Genomic DNA, 16857 nt, shown 5'->3' with positions numbered 1-16857 from the left:
GGAGTGCCTGAGCCCGCGGGTTTGAGACCTGCCTGGGCAACTTGGCGAGACCTCATCTCTACAATAAATAAAAAATTAGCCGGGCGTGGTAGCGCGTGCCTGTAGTTCCAACTACTTGAAAGGCTGAGGCGGAAAGATCACCAGAGCCCAGCAGGTTGAGGCTGCGGTGGCCGGGAGTGGCCACTGCACTCCAGTCTGGGTGACAGAGTGAGACTCCAACTCAAAAAAAAAAAAAAAAATTGGTTGGGTGTGATGGTGCATGCCTGTGGTCCCAGCTACTTGAGAGGTTTAGGCAGGAGAATCACTTGAACCCAGGAGTTGGAGGCGGCAGTGAGCTGTGATGTAACATTGCACTCCAACTTGGGGGACAGAGTGAGACCCTGACTCAAATAACTAAACAAATAAATAACTGGAAATAGTTAAGAAATACATGAATTTAGTTGATTAGTTGAATTTTGTGCCAGGCAAAATTTGGTACCTGCCTATCTCCAAGAACCTCATAATTCTACCTGAACTCATTGGCTCTTTAAGGACTTTGAACTTCTCTTGGCCTTTTCAAGTACAAAAATACACTTATTACTCACAAAGAATGTATCAAATATTTGTGTTCACCCTGAATGCAGAAATGAAACAAGTTGAATTAATATTTGTTGTTATATGCTATTACTATACCACTATTTAATTACAAGGAAAGCAGTTCATATCTTTTGAAAGTGATTTTGTGTATAGCTAGGTGTATGTTTGTAAAGTAACCCTGAGGGTCCACCTCTCCCCTCTTTTTTTGAAAAGTGAGGGGCTCAGAGAAGCCACTGCTGCCTGTATTTCTACACCGGGGTGGATTTTTAGACTGTGTCGTTCCTAGGCCTCTTCCTAGAGTGCTGGTGAGTTACCCTGACCAGAGCAATACGCGGCTCCAGACCTCAGGTCATTTGTACACACTCTGCCCAGTTCCCACACACCCAAGTGCAGTCCTCTGTTTTCTGTCACTACAGACTGGAAGCAGGAAGGAGGGCATCACTTTCACTTCGCTCCCATGAGTACTTTAAAGAGATGTGTGACTGTGGAGTGTGAAAGTTGTCAGCATCAAAATGGAGTCACTTGTGTCTAAAAAAAAAATCAATAGCCGGGCTCAGTGGTTCAGGTTATAATCCCAGTCAGCACTTTGGGAGGCTGAGGTGAGTGGATTGCCTGAGCCTGCGGGTTCGAGACCAGCCTGGGCAACTGGGCAAGACCAAATCTCTACATCAAAAATTAGAACGCCTGTAGTTCCAGCTACTTGGAAGGTGGAGGTGGAAGGATTGCCAGAGCCCAGCAGGTCGACACTGGGGTGGCCGTGACTGTGCCACTGCATTCCAGTCTGGGCAATGGAGTGAGACTCCAAAACAACAACAAACAAACAAATAAATAAAATCTGACAGAGTCTGGGAAGGTCATGAGGCACTAGTTAGTAGAGCCACCTTCCACCGTCTCCCTTTCTGTTGGAGCCCTGCAGTGCTGGTAAGAAACTGGCTAACTTGCTTTTTTTTTTTTTTGAGTTGGAATCTCACTCGGTCGTCCAGCCTGGAATGAAGTGACACGCTCACGGCCACCACAGCTTCAACCTGCTGGGTTCAGACGATTCTTCTGCCTCTTCCTTCCAAGCAGCTGGAACCACAGGCATGTGCTACCATTCCCTGCTAACTTTTTAATGTACTGTAGAGACAAGTTCTCCCCAAGTTGTCCAGGTTAGTCTCGAACCCCTGAGCTCAGGCAATCCTCTGGCCTCTGCCTCCCAAAGTGCTGGGATTACAGGCTTGAGGCACCTCGCTCAGCTTCCTTTGAACAAAAGTGCCCTCCAATACTGGCACAATCTGATGACTTGCCTGCTCAGTGAGTAACACTACTATCTATTAGTTAATTTTATCACCCATAAACCTCTGCCTTGGTCAACACAGTGTGACTCATCACACATAAATAACATGCCAATGAAGTTTCTAAAAATTCCTTTTGCAACTTTTTGAGGGATCCAGTGACACCAGTAGGAAGTTCTTGCTGAGTTTCCATGAGGCCTCAATGGCTCTGTCAAGAATTAGGAAAACACAGGTTTAGATCATTTTAAAAAGCGGAAACTTTGCAGAAAATAGGTCCAAATAAAGAAGGCAAAGAGAGCTGGGCTCGGTGGCTCAGCCTGTAATCTCAGTGCTTTGGGAGGCTGAGGTGAGTGGATTGCCTGAGCCCACGGGTTCGAGACCCGCCTGGGCAACTTGGTGAGACCTCATCTCTACGATAAATCAAAAAATTAGCCGGGCGTAGTTGTATGCACCTGTAGTTCCAGCTACTCGGAAGGTTGAGGCAGAAGGATCGCCGGAGCCCAGCAGGTCGAGGCTGCGGTGGCCGGGAGTGTGTCACTGCACTCCAGTCTGGGTGACAGAGTGAGACTCCAACTCAAAGAAAAAAAAAAAAAAGAAGGCAAAGAGAAAAGACTTCACATACACTTTTTAAACTTTTTAAAAAGTCTACTATACAATCTTTTATTTTTTTGCTTAAAAACAAAAACTTAAATTACTAGGAAAATATTTACAGGACTAATCACATTTTATTCTTTTTTTTGGCCACCCAACATGAACTCGATTAATCACATTTTAAGCCAGCAGATTGGACATGAAGGGCCTCTCAGTGTCCTTCCTTGGGAGAGGTCACATGGGCCTTGGATCATTTGCCAGAATTGAGGAAGAGATGGGTCCCCTGACCACTTGACGTGACCAACAGTGAACAAAAATCAGAGCTCTCTCATATCCACTTCACTAACAAACAATTACATGCCTTTTTAGTGTTTAAGAGAAGCCTTATTTTTTCTGGGATATATTCGTAGGATCATTCTGGAAACTTATATGATTTAGAAAATTCTTAGTTTAAAGAAAAAAAAATCAACATGTCTGTCTCATGAGGTCGCTGTCTCTCATGTGAACCAGTGTCTCTCAGAAAGGCCTATTGGCCTTTTTGAGGCAGGAGCATGGAGTACTGGTCTCTGTAAAGTCCAGACAGGAAAATCAGCAGCGTAACTGGCCCAATGTCTACTTCCTGGAGCTGGTAGCTGGATCAGGGTTTTGGTTCAGTGTCTGGAGATCACCTTCTTGTTCCTTTTCTGGAAATGAAATGATGGACACAGAGTCCCAGGCATCATCCTTTGGTGAGCTGTCCTTGTCCAAGGCCTCTAAGATGGGCTGAGCTGGGTCCTTTAAATACTGGAAGAGGTTGGAAACCAAAATTGTAATTAGTTTATCAGTTCAATATACTCAAGTTTTTACTTTAGTTTTAGTTGGTTTAACTATATTTTATTCAGGACTAACTTTATTCCATCCACCAATGACACTACTTTTTTTTTCACTAGGTGTCTTGCTCTGGTGCCCAGCTGGAGTACAGTGGCATGATCACATGATCGTCGTTCACTGTAGCCTGGAACTCCTGGGTTCAAGCAATCCTCCTGCCTCAGCCTCCCCAGTAGCTAGGAGCACAAGTGCACACCACCATGCCTGGCTAATTTTTTTTCTTTAAATTTGTAATCTCACTCCGTCGCCCAGGCTGGAGTGCAGTGGCATGCTCATGGCCACCCCAGCATCGACCTGCTGGGCTCCGGCGATCCTTCCACCTCAGCCTTCAAAGTAGCCGGAACTACAGGCGCGTGCTACCACACCCGGCTAATTTTTGATTTATTGTAGGTCTCACCCAGTTGCCTGGGCTGGTCTCGAGCCCACAGGCTCAGGCAATCCTCTCGCCTCAGCCTCCCAAAGTGCTAGGATTACAAGTTGAGCCACCAAGCCTGGTCAATTTTTTGATTTTTTTGTAGAGACAAGGTCTCACATGTTGTCCAGGCTGGTCTTGAACTCTTGGCCTCAAGCAATCTTTCTGCCTTGGCCTCCCAAAGCACTGGGATTACAGGCATGAGCCACCTTGCCTGGCCTCTTTTTCTTTTTGTTCCATAATGAAACAGTTTCTAAAACTTGAATATCCTTTCGCCCCTCATCTCCGTAATAACCTGAATACTAATCCAAAGGCCAACCATGATAATGTGCCAAAACGTAAAAGAGCAAAGCCCAAGGAAAGCAAACTGCTTCCCCTCCCCCCTGATTTTCTGGTTTAAAAAAAGCAAGTTCACATTTGCTGTCCTCAGTGCAGGTTTGTGGGTTATCAGTTCTAAAATGTCTCTAAAACTGTAAACTTTTCAGTGAAAGAGGAAAAGGGAGCTCTTGTTCAGCTACAACGGGGAAAGGTCATGAGCACTGTCCTCAGCCACTCCTCCACTCGTTTCCTATCTCACAGAACACAGGACAAGCAGAGTCCTTAGGCCTCAGGCGCTTGCAGCCCTGGGCGAGTCAGGGAAAGGAAGGTCCCAATGTTTCACAGCGACTGACTTTTCCCTTTTGATCCATCCGGCCTTAGGCTTAGCCCTAAGTTCACCACCTGGTACTTGAGCTCCTGGAAATAGCAAACCGTACTGAGGTACAGTGAGCTCAGAGCTGCCAGATGAAACAGGAACGAAACTGCCTCATGGGCACTGTGAAACCTTAGAAATGCAAGTGCAACGTGATTCATTCTTCTCATGAACTTCAGAGATTTGGGTAGATATTTTTCACACTTTCCTAGGAAAGTGAACTGAAAGACTGTGTTTTAGATTCATGCCTCAGAGAAACAACTGACAGTGCATTCGCTGCTGGGGCTCTACCTGGTGAGAGAAGTTATTTTTTGTTTATTTATTTTTTTAGTTGGAGTCTCACTCTGTCGCCCAGGCTGGAGTGCAATGGCACACTTCTGGCCACCACAGCCTTGACCTGCTGGGCTCAGGCAATCCTTCCACCTCAGCCTTCCAAGTAGGTGGAACTACAGGTGCGCGTTAACCACATCCAGCTAATTTTTTGATTTATTGTAGAGACAAGGTCTCGCCAAGTTGCCCGGGCTCGTCTCGAACCCGCAGGCTCAGGCAATCTACTCGCCTCGGCCTCCCAAAGTGCTGGGATTACAGGCCGAGCCACCGAGCCCAGCCTGTTATACGTTTAATGTCTATGTACTTTAAATGCATCATGACAGATAAAGGAACAAGTGACTATAGTTCTTTCTGGAAGGGCCACTATGTTTTACAGACTTGGGCCTTATTTAACATCTGTTCATTCTAGATGTAACAGAATAAGATTTTGTTTCCATTACCTTGACTCTGGTTTATGAAAGAATATGTACAGCCTCTGAAAGCAAACACTATGCTTTTTTTTCTTTTGGTTGCTGTTTATTTTTTGAGTAGGAGTCTCAGGTGTAGGTGCCAGGAACCACTGTGCCTGACCTGTTTTTTTTCACACAGCAACCTATTAGACAATGAAAGCAAATACTTTTCATTTTTTGTAGAAATGGCTTCTCACTATGTTGCTCAGGTTGGTCTTGAACTCCTAGGCTCAGGCAGTCCTCCCACCTCAGACTCCTAAAGTGCTGGGACTGTAGATGTGAGACACCACACCCAGCCTGTTAAGTACTTTTAAAAGTCTTTCTCTTGGGCAGGGCGCAGTGGCTCAAGTCTATAATCCCAACACTTTGGAAGGTTAAGGCCAGAAGATTGCCTGAGCTCGGGGTTTGAGACCAGCCTGGGAAACTTGGTGAGACCTCGTCTCTACAATAAACAAAAAAAATTAACTAGGCATGGTGGCACGCACCTGTGGTTCCAGCTACTTGAAAGACTGAGGTGGAAGGATCACCTGAGCCCAGCAAGTCAAGGCTGCAGTGGCCATAAGGGTGCCACTGCACTCCAGCCTGGGTGACAGAGTGAGACTCCAACTAAAAAAAAAGTAAATAAAAATAAAAATAAAAGTCTTTCTCTTGGCTAGGTGTGGTAGTTTACACCTATAATTCCAGTACTTTGGGAGACTGAGACAGGAGGATCATTCGAGTTCAGGAGTTCAAGACTAGCCTGGGCAACATACTGAGACCCCATATATATATATATGCTGTTTATCAAAAGGTTGCCCTCTTATATTTTTTCCGTGAATGATGATGATGATGATAATAATATCTTTCTCTCATTTAGCCTCTGATCCTAAGAATATCCAGACGTGTTCTCAGAAGGCCCAACTACCTCACAGAGCCTCAGGGACCTGAGGAAAACAAGCTTTTCCACAAGACTCATTCTACTATTCTTTCTCAAGTTCTTTGAATTACTAGTAACTTGGCTGGGCATGATGGCTCACACCTGTCATCTTAGCACTTAGGGAGGTCAAGGTGGGAGGATTTCTTGAGCCCAAGAGTTCAAGACCAGGTTGGGCAACACAGCAAGACCTTGACTCTACAAAAATATAAAAAAATTAGCTGGGCATGGTGGCGTGCACCTGTAGTCCCAGCTACGCTGGAGGCTAAGGCGGAAGGATCTCCTGAGCCAAGGAGGTTGAGACTGTGGTGAGCCATGATCACGCCACTATAGTGTGTCCAGCTTGGGTGGCATAGCGAGACCTTGACTCAAAAAATAAAAAATAAAAAGGCTGGGCTCGGTGGCTCACCCTGTAATCCCAGCACTTTGGGAAGCTGAGGCAAGTGGATTGTCTGAGCCTATGGGTTTGAGACCAGCCCAGGCAACTTGGCGAGACCTCATCTCTACAATAAAAAATAAAAAATTAGCTGGGCATAGTAGCACATGCCTGTAGTTCTGGCAACTTGGAAGGCTGAGGTGGAAGGATTGCCAGAGCCCAGCAGGTTGATGCTGGAGTAGCCATAAGTGTGCCACTGCACTCCAGCCTGGGCAATGGAGTGAGACTCTGACTCAAGGAAAAAAACAACAAAAAAAGCCAACAGAAATACTAGCAACCTACATGAACACTTGGTGTACAAGGCCCGGCGCTTACAGCCTGGTGTCTGTTCTTCCCTAGCTCCCTCTAAGCACACAGGTGGCCCTGCAGCTCACGTTGTCAAACACTGTCTGTACCATCTTGACATCCTCCAGCCAGGCTGTGCCAGGGCGTCCTCCAGGACTCAGAGGACTGACATGCTACATGGAGAGGGGCCTGCAGCAGCCAACTTCCTAGCCAGGTGAGGCCACAATTTTGGCCACCGAGCCCAATGTGTCACCCGTTTAGATGTGTGAGCACAAACCTCTTCTATTTGTAATGGGATGCTTGGCGGAGTGTGAAACCAGTATTTCACCAGGCCTCGGTATTTCAGCACCAGGAAGAAACAGGCCCCTGCCAGCACCAAGAGCAGCGAAAAGATTCCCACGGAGATCAGGATGACTTGCTGAAGCTTGGTAGAGGCTGAAACAATAACACTGAAGTGAACACGATGACCATCCCACACATAAGACAAAACAGTATGTTTTCCATCCTTATGGCTTAAGCCGTGTACCTGAGCCAGTACCATGGACAACTCCCCTCCCTATCCCTGCCTGGTTCGCTTAAATTAATAGCCAGTAAAGGCAATCCTGCATTCAAGCAAAGCAAGTGTCAGCTGCTTGGTGGCCCCTGCCCCTGCAGATGTCAGCATGAGCATAGTACACCTGCTTTTTCTTGAGTTGGAGTCTCACTCTGTCGCCCAGACTGGAGTGCAGTGGCTGCTCCCGGCCACCGCACCCTCGACCTGCTGGGCTCCGGCGATCCTGCCGCCTCAGCCTTCTGAGTAGCTGGAATTACAGGCATGTGCTACCACGCCTGGCTGATTTTTTGATTTACTGTAGAGATGAGGTCTCGCCAAGTTGCCCAGGTGGATCTCAAACCCACGGGCTCAGGCAATACACTCACCTCAGCCTCCCAAAGGCGCGGGATTACAGGCTGAGCCACCGAGCCCGGCTACACCTGCTTTTTCTATGGGTCTCCTCACTCTTGCCACCCGTCACCTTATAAGCAGCCTCTGATTTCACTGTTTTAGGAGTATTATTTTCCTGGCTCACAAAGGACATAAGAAAGTATATTTTACCATCTGCTGTTGTTTTGTAGCAAGATGTGTTGCTTAAGTGCCCGGATTTAAGGTTGTCTTTTTTCTGTGTCCAATTCAGTTGTGCCTCAACTTGTAAACAGTACTCTCTGAAGGGTTTCAAATCATCCAACACAATAAAGTTGCTCTGGAAAGGGCCTTTAATCTATTGTAAAAACACAACCGCACATGTAAGTCACCCAAACATAGATGGCCAGTGTGTTTCCTCAAATTCACAGTGAACACAACAAGCAAAGTATAACAAGATGCCATGTTTAATGAGTCACTGGCTTGAAAATTTAAGGTGAAAATTGGAGAGTAGGGTGAGAGGCAGACAGCTTTAGGCCTGTGTTTTTTGCTATGTGGTCTCAGAGAGCCCATTGTAGTAGCTGGAAATTAGTAAATCCCCATTTCAATTTCTGTGTGTGTGTGTGTGTGTGTGTGTGTGTTGGGGTCTCACTCTGTCACCCAAGCTGGGGTGCAGTGACATGACCACAGCTCACCACAGCCTCGACCTTCTGGGTTCCAGTGAGTATAATTGGAAGTTCTAAAATTTAGAAGTGCAGACTGTGCAGAAGCATTAACAAAGTAGGATTGAGCCACCACCCTCCGAAGGGTCTGCCTTCGAGACTGGCCCTTGACTGGCATCTGGGAACTTGGATTTCGGGTATGTTCCCTTCATTCCCAACTGTACCTAGACTCTCGGCACAAACAATGCGGTTTATTTCTGCTGAACATCTGCTTGCCTTCCAAGAGTTGCAGTGTTGGTACATGATAGGGAGAAGGTGCCTGCATGACCAGCTCCCACTAAAAACCCTGGGCGCTAAGTCTCTGATGAGCTTCCATGGGAGACAACAGTTCACGCATGCTGTCATGGCTAGTTGTCAGGAATTATGTGCAGCCTGCGTGACCCGATCTTTTTGAAAATGAGATCTTTATGGGGAGGACTCTTGGATGCTTGTGCTTGGCCTCCTCTGTACTTGGACCCATGGGTCTCTTCTTTGGTTTTGTTTTTTGTTTTGTTTTTAGTTGGAGTCTGTCACTCTGTCACTCAGGCTGGAGTGCAATGGCACGCTCCTGACCACTGCAGCCTCAGCTTGCTGGGCTCAGGTGATGCTTCTACCTCAGACTTCCAAGTTGCTGGAACTACAGGCATGCGCCACCACACCCAGCTAATTTTTTGGTTTATTGTAGAGATGAGGTCCCGCCATCTTGCTTTGTATCCTTCCACTGAAAGAAATCACAGTCATGAGTACATCTCTGCCAAGTCCTGTGAGCCCCTAGAGCAAAATTGGGTGGCGAGGTCTTGGGATCTCCAACACATGGACTCACAGCTGGCACAAAGATCACATGGGTGGCTTTCAGAGTCACTGCATCCTTGAATCTTTTTTTTGTTTGAGTCAGGGTCACACTTTGTCACCTAGGCTGGAGTGTGTGGCACAATCACGGTTTACTTCAGCCTTGACCTCCCAGGCTCAGTTAGTCCTTCTGCCTCGGCCTCCCGAGTAGCTGGGACTACAAGTGTGCACCACCATGCCTAGTTCATTGTTTTATTTTTTTGTAGAGACAGGGTCTTGCTACGCTGGCTCAAACAATCCTCTTGCCTGGACCTCCCAAAGTGCTGGGATTACCAGTATGAGCCACCAGGCCCAGTCCATCCTTGAATCTTTGTTCATGGAAGCCCAGGGTATAGCTCTGGTCAAGAGGCTCAAAAGGGATTGTGCTCCCTCACATCTGCTCCTCCCAGCAGGTCTCAAGTTAAAACTCAGCTGGTTCATTTTACACAAGAGGAAAGTACAAGCCAGGGAGGCCGAGTGATGGTGCTGCAACGTCCCAGGCAGTGGAGTCACGGCTGTGTGCCTTTCGTCAGGGTGCAGTGCATATTTCATCAGGGTGCCCTGCTCAGTGAGGCTGGGTCCATTTTCCCAGAGGCAGAGTCCTCCAGCACTGGGCAGCTCTCCTCGGCTCCAGGATACCAAAGGCAGCTCGCCTTGGGGTGATTGAGCGCAGTGAATGGATTGACTCTGTCATAAGAAGACAAGAGCGTGGACAGGCTCTCGGAGAGAGAGCACTGTAATATGGAGCCCTTGAGTCAGGAAACCAACCAAAAGGTGGAGAAAATATGGCCGGAGCTCCAAGCCAGTCTTCACTGCTGGCACCACCTCTGATCCCTAATGAAGATGGACTTGGAGGTGCAGTCAGCTCTCCCTTCTAGATCCTGCCAGGCGCTCTCTCTCCCTGCTGACGCAGACTTTGAGGTGTGATGTAAGGAAAGGTGTATTTCCCTAGATATTAAGAGTCTGCTTTTCAGTGCGTCTTACCCTCCCCAGTTTCATGCTCAGCATAAAGAAATAAAGTGAAAATGCAAATATAAAGTATGTGGTGGAAAAACATGGTGGTCAAGGATGAAGCCCTGAAGCTAGATGTCTCTATTTCACTTTGCCAGTGGTCAGCTGCTCACCCTGGGGAAGTTACCTAACGACTTGGCTTCCCTTTCTGTGAAACATCTTATTATGGTGAGATGAGATGAAGCATCTGAATGCTGGGTCCAGCATCAAACACAAAAGAAAGCTCTCGATAAATATAAGCTCTTATTATTATTAGGAATTATAATAGGCTGGGTGCAGTGGCTCAGCCTGTAATCCCAGCACTTTGGAAGGTTGGGATGAAAGGATTGCCTGAGCCCAGAGGTTCGAGACCAGCATGGGCAAATTGGTGAGACCTCATCTCTACATTAAATCACCAAACAAACAAACAAAAAAGAACTAGCTGGGCATGGTGGCATGCGTCTGTACTTCCAGCTACTTGGAAGGCTGAGGCTGAAGGATCACCTGAGCCCAGTAGTTTGAGGCTATGGTGGCCGTGAGCATGTCACTGCATGCCAGCCTGAGTGACAAGAGTGAGACTCCAAATTAAAAAAAAAAAAAGCATTATAATAAATTATAATAATGTTGAAGCCAGGTGCAGTGGCTCGTGCCTATAATCCCAGCACTTGGGAGGCCAAGGAGGGAGAATTGTTTGAGTCCAGGAGTTCAAGACCAGACTGGGTAACAAAGGAAGACCCCCTCTCTACAAAAAACAGAAAAATTAGCTAGGCATGATGGCACACGCCTGTAGTCTCGGCTACTCGGGAGGCTGAGGGAGAAGTATTGCCTAAGCCCAGGAGTTTGAGGTTGTAGTGAGCTGAGATTATGCCACTGTACTCTAGCCTGGGCAACAAAGTGAAATCTTGTCTCAAGAAAAAAAAAAATTGTCCAGGTGTGGTGACTCACGCCTGAAATCCCAGCACTTTGAGAGGTGGAGGCCAGAGGATTGCCTGAGACCAGGGGTTCGAGACCAGCCCAGACAACTTGACGAGATCTCGTCTCCACAATAAACCAAAAAAAAACAACAGCTGGGCATGGTGGCACATGCTTATGGTTTAGCCACTTGGAAGGCTGAGGTGGAAGGATCACCTGAGCCCAGCAGGCCAAAGCTGCAGTGACTGTGAGCATGCCACAGCACTCCATCCTGGGTGACAGAGTGAGCCTCTGACTCAAAAAAAAAAAACAAGCTATAATAATGTTGAGTGTAGAGGATTATGATGTTCTTATTAATAATAAACCTTCACTAACTGCAGCTGGGATAATTAGGCACTGGAGAGGATGTGAGACCATTTTTTTCTTGTACTGTCTTGGGCTGACCAGGCCCCCTTGACCTGATGTACCTTTGTCAGTCCTGTCACCTGCCACAACCTCTCATGTGGCCGCATTTCTGACCTAAATGCTTGTAGTTCTCCACACGTGCCGAGCCTTCTCATGCCTGCTGGTGCTTCTCTCTGGAATGCTATTTCTTCTTCCTATAGGTTTTCCACCTATTTCACACATGCCCCCTTTGCAAACTGTTCGAACCATTTATATAGTTAATTCCCTGTTGCAGAAACAGGCCCACGAAAACCTCGACACTCCAGAGTGTGGCAAAGACATCACGAGCAATGAACCTGCAAAGTCTGGACCCCACACAAGGGACACAGGGTGACATCAGAGGAGGCCCTCAGATCAATCTGGCAGAAGGAAGGCTCAGCACAGGGAGTAGAAAAATAGGCCTTGAAGAGGAGATGAAAGAGCCTCAGGGCTCAGACTCGAAGGGGAGAGTGTCCTCCTTCCCCATTTAAAGTTTTCTTTGTTTTGCTAAGCCAGAAACTCAAAAGAAAAGAAAATCAAAATAAAGAAGAAAAATGCTCTTGCCTGTTGCACACCTGCTTTTTCCCGGTAATGGACATAGTACTGAAAGGTGGCTGTGGAGGTATCAATGTCAAAGGGGGAGGAGAATCTGATGATAAGGGAGCCTTCTCCTGGGGTCACCCAGATGTTTCTTGGAGGCCCGATGGTGACTGAAAGAGAATTACAAAGAAAAAATCATATATCTACATACAGACACACATACATAGGCTTTATTTTTTATTTTTTTTGTTTTGAGTTGGAGTTTCACTCTGTTGCTCTGGTTGGAATGCACTGGCATGCTCACAGCCACTGCCACCTCGACCTGATGGACTCAGGCGATCCTTCTGCCTCAGCCTTCCAAGTAGCTGGAACTATAGGCATGTACTATCATGCCCAGCTAAGTTTTTGGTTTATTGTGGAGATGAGGTCTCCCCAAGTTGCCCAGGCTGGTCTTGAACCCGTGAGCTCAGGCAATCCTCTCACCTTGGCCTCCCAAAGTGCTGGGATTCTACGACAGAGTGAGACTCCCTCTCAAAAAAAAAAAAAAAAAAAAGTGCCTGGATGCTGATGGTAACCACTTTGAGCACCTCTTGTAATTGCAGAAGTCAAATGTATTCATCCTTTGTTATCAGTGTATATTGAATATTACAAATTTTTTTTGTTTTTTGTTTTTGTTTTTTTGAGTTGGAATCTCACTCTGTTACCCAGGCTGGAGTACAGTGGCACACTCATGGCCACTGTGGCCTCCAGCTGCTGGGCTCAGGTGATCCTTCCACCTTAGCCTTCCAAGTAGCTGGAACTACACGTGTACGCCAGCACGCCCGACTAATTTTTTTGATTAATCGTAGAGACAAGGTCTCGCCAAGTTGCCCAGGCTGGTCTCGAACCTGTGGACTCAGGCAATCCTCTCACCTCGGCCTCCCAAAGTGCTAGGATTATAGATGTGAGTCACTGCATCCAGCCTACGATTTTAATGCAGTTTTTTCCTTTCTTAAAATGTGTATACTTCTTTTTGGCACCGTGTGTGTGTGTATTTTAGTTGGCGTCTCATTCTTTCACCCATCTTGGAATGCAGTTTCACAATCACAGCTACTGCAGCCTCTGCCTGTGAGGATTGTGCCACTACCTTCTCACATGATCCTTCTACCTCAGCTTTCCAAGTAGCTGGAATTATAGGCCTGTGCCACCATACCCTGCTAATTTTTTGACTTATTATAGAGATGAGGTCTCACCTCAGCCTCTCAAAGTGCTGGAATTACAGGTGTGAGCGCCCGGTCATAATTGTATTTATATTAGCTATGACGTTGCCTTCAGATGCACAAGGCCACAGGAGGCCACAGGAGGCCCTTGACTTCCTTGGAAGGAAACCTCCAGCCAAAGGACAGCTCTTGTGGCAGTTCACATGGCGGCACAGAGCAAGTCTCCGTGGCCCCTTAGGTGACAACTCAGGTGCAAGGAGGCAGAATTCTCCCTGACAGGTGTAGAAGCCTCCCTGGGTGAAAAGTCGTCAGAGTCAGTATCTCTTGTAACAACTCCATAGGGGTTATTTCTGGGGTCCCGACAAGGCACTATGCTCACAGATCCCAGAGACAGAGCTTTCTGCTAGGTATTTAGGATTATCTCAGGTGAAAAGCAGTTTACCAACCAGAGGTCATATGACCATAAGCAAGGCTGCCTAACAACATGGCTGACATGACATCATCAGATTTCCAGAGAAACAACTGGAAGGCTAACTAGAAGGTCACATTTTCATGTAGAAGGAGGGAGGAAGACAGCTTTTGAGACAGGGAGGTTTCTGCACCTGCCCTTACCTACAATACATCTAAAATTCTAATATAAATGGGCAAAAGTGGTATTCACAAAGTCTTAAGAACATTGTCTCATAGCTTCTCATAATTCCATTTTTTTTTTCTGCATTGGAGTCTTACTCTGTCGCCCAGGCTGGAGTGCAGCGGCATGTTCATGGCCACCCCAGTGTCTGGGCTGGGCTCTGACAATCCTTCAGCCTCAACCTTCCAAATAGCCAGAACTACAGGTGTGTGCTGCCATGCCTAGCTAATTTTTTGATTTATTGTAGAGACGAAGTCTTGCCAAGTTGCCCAGGTTGATCCCAAACCCGCGGGCTTAGGCAATCCACTTGCCTTGGCCTCCCAAAGTGCTGGGATTACAGGCTGAGCCACTGAGCCCGGCCTAATTCTATGTTTAAAACATAATAACTAGCTGGGCTTGGTGGCTCAGCCTGTAATCCCGCGCCTTTGGGAGGCTGAAGTGAGTGGATTGCCTGAGTCTGCGCCTGGGCAGCAAGACCTCATCTCTACGATAAGTCAAAAAATCAGCCGGGCATGGTAGTGCATGCCTGTAATTCCGGCTACTTGGAAGGCTGAGGTGGAAGGATCGCTGGAGCCCAGCAGGTCAAGGCTGCAGTGGCCAGGAGCGGCCACTGCACTCCAGTCTGAGTGACAGAGTGAGACTCCAACTCAAAAAAAAACACAAAAACATAATAACTGAGAGGTATTGCCATGGTAAGTCTATTTGTGAAGGTTTTTCATTTAATTCACAGGACAGCCAAGGACTTTGTGACTCATGCTATGCATGTATCAAGGCAGCACATATGATGTATTTTTAAAAATTATTTTTTATAACTTTAAGATAATTTTAAAATAGAGATGTCTCCCTATGTTGCCCAAGATAGGCTCAAACTCCTGGACTCAAGCAATCCTCCCATCCTGGCCTCCCAAAGTGCTGGGATTACAGGCATAAGCCACCACACCTGGTCTATATATTGTATAATGAACCAGAGGAACTCTGATCAAAGTATAGACTGGGTCCTCCAATTCTCCCATCCAAGGGCTAACCAGGCCCGACCCTGTTTAGGTTCCGAGATCAGACAAGATCACGTGCGTTCCGGGTGGTATGGCCGTAGATAGGGTCCTCTAATTCTAGGGAACCTAAGTCGGCACATTTTGTACAAGGAGACAATTGTGTCACTGTGAATGGTTTTGTGTTCCCCATAGTAGGGTTGTGTCATGTATGTCTCCATGCGCTCCCCTGCCCCTCCACCCGCCACCTTGTTCTTGCACTTGGTGAACCACCTCCGCATCAGTGACAGATCCCAGTGCCACTAGAGGTGGGAAAAGCAGTGAGTAATTGGAGAACAAGTCCCAAACTTTCCAAGTATGGGGCAGGGAGTGACAACCTGACCAGTAACTAACCAAGACATCGCTGTCAGCTCAGGCTGGCAGCTGCTGTTGCTGGACCCACTCTCACACGACATGGCCTGCTTCTGTTCCTCTCTCTTGCCCCGGGGAGGTGGCAGTAAGTATCTTTACTTTTCTTTGACTCCCAATTCCTACTTAGGTGACATTTTTAATTTTTTTAAATTTCTTGAGTCAGAGTCACTCTGTCACCCAGGCTGGAATTTAGTGGCATGTTCACAGCTCCTGCAGCCTCGACCTGCTGGGCTCAGACAATCCTTCTGCCTCAGCCTCCCAAGTAGCTGGAACCACTGTCATGCGCCACTACCCCTGGCTAATTTTTACTTATTTATTTATTATAGAGATGAGGTCTCACCAAGTCGTCCAGGTTGGTCTTGAACCCCTGGGCTCAGGCAGTCCGCTCACCTCTGCCTCCCAAAGTTTACAGGGGTGAGCCACCGTGCCTGGCTTAGGTAACACTTTATAGCTCAAATGGTTCTTCACCTAAGAACAAATGGTTTTTCCACAGTGGGTGATCTGCCAGGGCTGCCCTATCTTTTCTGTTTCTGGTCCCTCATGCACCTGGCACAAACTGTTGATTTCTTAAAAATAACTTTATTTTTATGTGGGAAAGCAGGATTTATTGAGAGGAAAGAAAAGATCCCAGAGTGGGGGGGTGCCCAAGGGGGTTGCTCTAAACAACTTTTTAAAAATTTAATTTAGGGCAGGTGTGGTGGCTCAAGCCTAAAATCCCCAGAACTCTGGGAGGCTGAGGTGAGTGGATTACCTGAGCCTACGGGTTTGAGAACAGCCTGGGTAACTTAGCGAGGCCTCTTCTCTACAATAAATCAAAAAATTAGCTGGGCGTGATAGTGCATGCCTGTAGTTCTGGCTACCTGGAAGACTGAGATGGAAGGATTGCCTGAGCCCAGCAGGTCGATGCTGGGGTGGCTGTGAGCATGCCACTGCACTCCAGCCTGGGTGATGGAATGAGACTCCAACTCAAAAAAAAAATTAAAATTTTTTAAAAATTCAGAGTCTCACTGTGTCACCCAAGCTAAAGTGCAGTGCTACCATTATGACTCACTGCCACCTCAAGACCCTCCGGGCTTAGATGATCCTTCTACCTAAGCCTCCTGAGTAGCTGGAACTACGGGCCTATGCCTCCATGCCAAGCTAACTTTCAAGTTTTTAAGTTTCTTTGTAGAGATGAGGTCTCGCTATGTTGCCCAGGATGGTATGAACTCCTGGCCTCAAGCAATCCTTCTGACTCAGCCTCCCAAAGCTGGGATTACAGGCATTGAGTTACCATGCTCAACCAATTTTTAAAAAACTTTTTATTACAGAACATTCAAACACATAGAAAAGTAGAGAAAAGATCATAACAAATGCTCATGTACTCATCATCCAAGCAAACCAACTGTCAACCTCAGCCACTTTTGTTTCGTCTCTGCCCTCACATCTTATTCTTGCCCCTCCTGACTTTCGGGTTATTTATTTATTTATTTTGAGTTGGAGTCTCACTCTGTCACCCAGGCTGGAGTGCA

General features: G+C 47.0%; 1 protein-coding gene across 1 annotated transcript in view; it reads right to left on the bottom strand.

The window, feature by feature from the left end:
* Positions 1 to 2474: 2474 nt before the first annotated feature.
* The window catches only part of IFNGR2 (interferon gamma receptor 2), a 28782-nt gene continuing 14399 nt past the window's right edge, over positions 2475 to 16857 (bottom strand). Inside the window, exons 4-7 of the mRNA XM_021717045.1 lie at positions 12141 to 12286; positions 7918 to 8080; positions 7102 to 7259; positions 2475 to 3224 (exon numbers count right to left, since the gene is read on the bottom strand). Of these exons, the coding sequence (XP_021572720.1) occupies positions 3054 to 3224; positions 7102 to 7259; positions 7918 to 8080; positions 12141 to 12286 (638 nt within the window). The 3' untranslated portion in view covers positions 2475 to 3053. The remainder of the gene's footprint in view (positions 3225 to 7101; positions 7260 to 7917; positions 8081 to 12140; positions 12287 to 16857) is intronic.

This window comes from Carlito syrichta, unplaced genomic scaffold (genome assembly GCF_000164805.1).
Source record: "Carlito syrichta isolate Samal-C Ts95f unplaced genomic scaffold, Tarsius_syrichta-2.0.1 Scaffold309198, whole genome shotgun sequence".
NCBI classification, from domain to species: Eukaryota; Metazoa; Chordata; class Mammalia; order Primates; family Tarsiidae; genus Carlito; species Carlito syrichta.
This window is presented reverse-complemented; position numbering and strand designations above follow the sequence as displayed.